The sequence below is a fragment of the Galeopterus variegatus genome, unplaced genomic scaffold (genome assembly GCF_000696425.1).
Source record: "Galeopterus variegatus unplaced genomic scaffold, G_variegatus-3.0.2 Scaffold5471, whole genome shotgun sequence".
Taxonomy (NCBI): Eukaryota; Metazoa; Chordata; class Mammalia; order Dermoptera; family Cynocephalidae; genus Galeopterus; species Galeopterus variegatus.
The window spans coordinates 47,175-53,475 of record NW_007731582.1 but is presented as its reverse complement, the minus strand read 5'-3'; the positions used below and the strand labels follow the sequence as shown (position 1 = coordinate 53,475).

The 6,301-nt window shown below is 48.2% G+C and overlaps 1 protein-coding gene across 1 annotated transcript in view; it reads left to right on the top strand.

Annotated features, from left to right (window-relative positions):
• LOC103604912 (E3 ubiquitin-protein ligase HECW1) overlaps positions 1-6,301 on the top strand; it is a 109,307-nt gene that overhangs the window by 100,533 nt on the left and 2,473 nt on the right. The window contains exon 14 of the mRNA XM_008589487.1: positions 168-366. Within this exon, the coding sequence (XP_008587709.1) occupies positions 168-366 (199 nt within the window). The remainder of the gene's footprint in view (positions 1-167; positions 367-6,301) is intronic.

Below are 6,301 nucleotides of genomic sequence, written 5' to 3'. Positions count from 1 at the left end.
CTCCTCCTCCACATCCTCCCTCCTCCCCTAACCCCTCCTCCTCCACCTCCTCCCCCACATCCTCCCCCTCTCTCCTCCTCCACGTCCTCCCCTCCCTCCTCCTCCTCCACATCCTCCCCCTCCCTCCTCCTCGTCGTCCTCCCCCTCCCTCCTTTCACTCCATTCAGGTTACCATGACGGGCACCTTGTGATCCGCTGGTTCTGGGCTGCCGTGGAGCGCTTCAATAATGAGCAGAGACTGAGATTGCTTCAGTTTGTCACGGGGACGTCAAGTGTGCCCTACGAGGGCTTTGCAGCCCTGCGAGGAAGCAATGGCCTTCGGCGTTTCTGCATAGAGAAATGGGGGAAGGTTACGTCTCTCCCCAGGTACGGAGCTCCTGCCAACCTTCAGGAAACCCACCAAAGAGGGCAGAGTATACTTTGTTATTTGGGTTTCAGTGACCATTTGGGGGCATGGAATTCTTTCCTGTCACCCAAAGTATTGTCGACTTACTAGTAGAAGGTGTAGGATAGGTGACTCTGAGACTGGACTGAGACTATATTCTTAGTGAGGTTTTGGTGACGGATAGTATTTATGCTGTACTATCTCGGTCCATGTGTCAGCCATGGGAAGCTTTCCAGTCCACATATAGCCCAAGTTCACGTAAAGAGGGCCATCTAACACCAGGGAGGAGGGAGGCAAGGACAGGAGTGTAACATGCTGGTAGCCCCAAGTGACCCCTCTAGCACCACATCTGTATTCTCACGCGTCACACTTAAGACTCATTCACGTATGTGTCGTATTTTTCCTACCAAGTTTAGAAACGTGAGGATAAGACCTCGTGTTTCTATGGGTCTGTACAGCGACTTCTATTATAGTAAGATATCAAGAAATCATTGTGGGATAAATGCAGAAAAGGAGGCACTGAGGCTGCAGGCAATTTTGCAGAATAAGTTCCCCATGCTGAGAGTTTTCATCTCAACACTTCCTGGGTCCTTCCTAGGCCACTTCGGGTCGTCTGTTCCTGATTGGTGAACTAAGGAGCACTAGAGAGATTCTTCTGTAGAAGTACCATGGTAATAAATACTGCCTCAGCAAACAAAAGAGAAGATTCATCCCTATTATCTTCTTCTAATACGACATTTTCTAATTAGGAAAGATTTGCATTTAACTCAGCTGTATCTCTACATGACCACCCAAATACCCTTGCTAAATCCCTGTTGTGGAAGGATTTTGTGGACTATAGTTTTTGTCTCGCTTTTCAGACCTTCCAGTGTTCTGAAGACAATGTGCCTGACGTTGGTGAGCGTCAGCCAGCGTGCCCAGCTGGTTAACCACAGCTGGGAGCCTGGTGCACTTTTTCGCTCTGGCTTATTCCACTCACTCAGATCAGCAGACCCTCAGCTCAAAATGTCTCATTTGCTAGGTTCTCCCATAGCTGAACCTGCCCACTTAAGTCTGTCAAGAAAATAAGACTAAAATGGTAGAATGTCCATTTGTCTACTTTAATGATAGAGTTCTGAGATTAAGCTATTTGAAAACATTCTGCTTTTATTTTAGAGAAATGTGGTTTGAGTCACCACCTGGTGGCATGCTGTCCTGCAGTGTGCAGCCTGAGGAGGTGCAGCGGTGCACCTGCAGAGGGGCTTGCCCTTGGGGCCCAGCCCCATAGGAACTTGTACAGCACAAGGTGGAAAAGCCACGTGCTGTGAGAATGTGGAGCTGAGGCTTAATCCTGACTGAGTTGCCCGGGGGAGACGCCTGGCATTTAAGGGAGCACTGGGAGGCCAGGAGCCGGGAGAGGGGGGATTCCAGCAGGAGAAGCAGTGTGAGCAAGGCCTGGGGGTGGGGGCAGCACATGTTCTGGAAGGAGTCCAGTGGCCCACGGGGCATGAGAAAGGTATTCTGGTGGGCTGCAAAGAAAAGCCCCTACTGAGGAGCCTCTGCTTTATTCTTTGCGAAATGAGACTCATTGCTTTTGTCATTTGGAGCCACAGACTGAGTATAATTTACATATTTGCTCTGGAAGCTTTGAAATATACATTAATGCTATTAACCCACACAAAGAGCTTATAAGACACATTGGGCTTCATCTGGGCTAAGGCACCCCTAAAGAGCCGCTGCTCTGCAAGCCCCAGAGAGGGTTTGTTGGGGAAACAGGGACTTTGTCCTGGGGCGAGAGGGCCCCAGGAAGCTCTGAAAAGACACTGAAAATGACCTACTGAAGAGTGACCCCGGCCAGTCTCCCTGCTACAGTTTCTGAAAAGCAAGAGCCTAAAAAGTGTCACCTCTGTGTAGAGAGAAATGAATAGCCTCAACTTCCAAGAACTGCGGTTTAGAAGACTGACAGCAGGAAGCCTGAGGCTGGCAGGAGCAGCTTCCCAAGGGACTGCGAGCCACAGCACAGCTGGCACCCCACGGAGAGTGGCCTGGGGCTGCTCTCTCCTCAGATCTTCCCAGATGAGAGGGCCAAACAGTGTCACAGAAAGCCCATCACAGCCCAGGCGAAATGAAACCCTCATGCCAATCCAAGTCCTTGCCTTCTAAAAAATGTGTAGGGTTAGGAAATAGGACTTTGAGAGTCATGGTTTCTAGGACATGGTTTTACAGTGCCTGGTGAAGAAACCTTCTGTACTACCACAGCCATAGTACAGGGGATGTGGGCCTGTCACGGAGGCCAAGGAAAAGGAACTGGAGGCTGGATGTGAACCGGCCATCCATGTGGACCTGGCTGCTGAAATGGAAAGGAAGATTTAAGCCAAGTGCCAAAGATTTAGATAAATATAAATAATTAGAAGTTCAGAGGGTCAGAAGGAACAGAAGCTATGTCCAGATCACTGATTTTCAGGCTTTTAAACCACAGTCCCCAGGAAGAAATACCCTTTACATGCACAGTACCTGCAAATGTACTCATTTCATGTACGTGTGTGTGTCTGAAACACAAGTTCCTCAGAACAACACTTTGCTCTCATCACCTGCAATACTCTATCTCCTACCCTATCCTATTCATTAAAATGGAATGCCAGACAAAACCTGTAGTTTTTTTTAAAAGTTACCTAAATGGCATGAGATTCAAAGAAACAGAAATTTTCGGTCAAGGATTGCAACGTAGTGACCTGGACTTGGCAGTGGACAGAGAGGACAGAGCTCACCACTCAGAGCGTGGGACGGCGGCAGGACCCACAGCTGCAGAGAGGAGGAACAGTTTCCTGTTTTGCACAAGGACTCAATAGGGGACAGAGAAAGCATGGAAGGAAAGAGAAGCATGGAAGCTAGGTCAGAGGAGACTGCCCAGGGCAGCGTGGAGATAGAATAACGGAGAGAAGAGAACCTCAGGGGGTTACATTAGGGGCAGGAGCCAAGGATATCAGAGCTATGAGTCATGGGTGGATCAGCTGGCCTAAAAGTTGCAAATAAATTTTAATATGAACATGCTTTGCTGTAGTTGTAGACTGAGCCCAGGCCCAAGGAGGATGGAGATTGGAGGGCTCATTAAGTTAGTAGTTGGCTTACTCTATAGGAATGGTTCTCAAAGTGGGGGGCGAGAAAGACAATTTTGCCCTTCAGGGACATTTGGCAATGTCTGGAGACAGTTTGGTGTGGGTGTGTTGGGGGCAGGCGGGGAGATGCTGCTAAACAATCTTACGATGCACAGCACAGGAAGCCTCAACAACAAAGAACTATCCAGTTCAAAATGCTGGTAGTGCCAAGGTGAGAAGCCTGCTCTGTAGCTGCTAGACTGGAAGACGCCTTACAGAGGAGGCTCGAGGGAGCTCAGAAGAGAGAATGGCAGCCACTGGGAGGTCAGAGAGAAGCCGGGGAGGCGGGTGTTCAAAAAGAAGGGCTGCCAAATACTCAGAAAGAGCCTGCGCAGGTTTGGGTGGAGCATGGGCGTCTGCACTTGGGGATCAAGCAGTTATTGACAAGCTTGAAAAAGAGCAGACTCAGCAGGGATGAGAGCAAGACCCATATAAAGAGAATGAGCCCGAAGTTAGCATGCAAGGAGCTGGGCATGAAGAGGACACAGCCCACGTGCCATGTCCATGACTGGCTGGACAGCTGCAGCAAAGAGGCCTCTTTGGTGGCCTCTTGAAGTGGTCTCCAGCAGAGAGGAGCAAGACTTTCTTTGTCACTAATTTGTTAACAATTTAATCAATAACTTGGAAAAAATTGAAAAGACAGGGAGATCAACTGAGAAGGTGCCACAGATTAGAAGGGCAAACAATCCAGTGATTGGCACAATCCAAATCCAAGATTATCTCAGCGTGCTGGACCCGAGGCTGACGTGCAGAGTGGGACTGGACACGGCATGGTTGAAAAGGTCCAGGTGGATTCCACAGCATCACGTGCGCAAGCTTGAGCTGAGGATGACTCATTTGCCAGTGGGTCTGTGAAGCTGCCACAAGTACGACACAGATCCTGAAATCATGATCACAATCACGGTTGCATTATTCAGAGAATCATACATTTAAATGCCACAGCATCACGTGCGCAAGCTTGAGCTGAGGATGACTCATTTGCCAGTGGGTCTGTGAAGTTGCCACAAGTACAACACAGATCCTGAAATCATGATCACAGTCACGGTTGCATTATTCAGAGAATCATACATTTAAATGATGATTCGCACGTTACAAAAGGCGTGATGTGTTTCTGTTGCTGACCTTCCCAACAGCCCTCTGAGGAGCACACAGCATGCATTATTATCCCTGTTTTACAAGTGAGAAAACTGAGGCTCAGAAAGATTTGTTGACTTTCCCAAGGTCATAAAGCAGGTAAGTGGCTGGACTGGGGTCAGAATAGAGGCCTTCCATGCCCTTGCTCCAGGCGCACGCAGCCGGGCAAGGTGAGCAGGTGCTGGGCATCAGCGCCACACCCGAGTTTGGGCACTTAGGGATAGGAACACTGAATGGGGTCCTGATTTGATTGTGTTTATTCATTCTAGATGACAAGCTGGAGTGTATCCAAGGGAGTTACAAGAGGCTGAGGATAAATACAATAAAAGCAACTAGTAAAGAAACTGGACCTTCAGACAGGGCGCTATTTGCTAATGCTTTCTGTTTATTCCCAGAGATTATCTTTTATAGAGTTAATTTGGTTCTCACTAATTTGTAAATATGAGATTTGGGGGGGGATACTTGCACTCATGAGTGCCAGTTAAAACGACCAGAAGGAGAAAACCAGGAAGACGACTCCTGCTCCTGCCTCCCTCCTGGCCAATTCAGCCGTTTCCAAAAGCGCAGCGGGGACTTTTCCTACTCACATGACTCGAGTAGCCACAGCCCGGTGTGAGTTCCAGTTTCAGTCCATCTAAACATAGAGAAGAGTCACTGTGACTATCATCCTACCCAACTTACTGAGTTCCCTTTCACTTTCGCTCAAACACATGTAGATAAAATATTTCAGTTACTTTCTTTTGAAGTAAATATAGGCCTGTTTGAATCTTATATCTAATCATCTAAGAACTCTGCTAATCTCTTTCTATGTTTATGTTTCTTTACAGTTAAGTCTTTAAGGCCTAACTAAGGCCAGATACTCTACTGTCCTGTGCCCACCCTTAGAGCCTGAGGACGGAGGGGAATAGGCAGGCGGGGGTGGGAGTGAGGGATCCTCTCCCAAGGACAGTGAGGGAGCTGTCACCAGGAGGAGGAATGGGTGCTGGGCAGAAAGGAACTCCAGCACCCTCCCAGATTCTCCCTGTGCAGGAAAATCCTTCTTCCCTCCCCCTCTTCCCACCTGCCTCGTCCTCAAAATAATCTCCCCCATACACCACACCAGCCTGCACGGTGACCTGGTACTCTGATTCATATCATGCAAAACAAAGGTGTAAATAATGCACAATTCCCCCATGGGTCTTTGTCACAGACCCTTCAAACCTGTTCAAACCTGTCGTGCAGACTGGGTCACAGACCCCTCATATACAGGTCGTGAGCTAGGAGGTTGGAAAAAGATTCTGGGAGCCAATGGCAAGGTTGACACGCTTTATCCGTGCAAGTTTAGCCCCTAGTGGATCACAGCCATTGTCCTTTATACTAGAGTCAGATAGCCAAGGGACACCTGGGTGCACATGCATAGTTAATGTATTTACATCAGACAGGCTGAGCCATGCTCAGCCAGATATGAGGTGAGGGAGCCTGACCAGTCTGTCTCCACTTTCCTCACAGTCTTCGTAGTTAAAAGAAGAGTTTAATATCCCAAATAAAATTCTAATGAAGGGAGTTTAGTTTTGTCTATGTTGTGTTGTGTTGTGTTGTGTTATGTTGTTATGTTATGTTATGTTGTGTTGTGTTGATTTGTGTTATGTTGTTATGTTATGTTATGTTG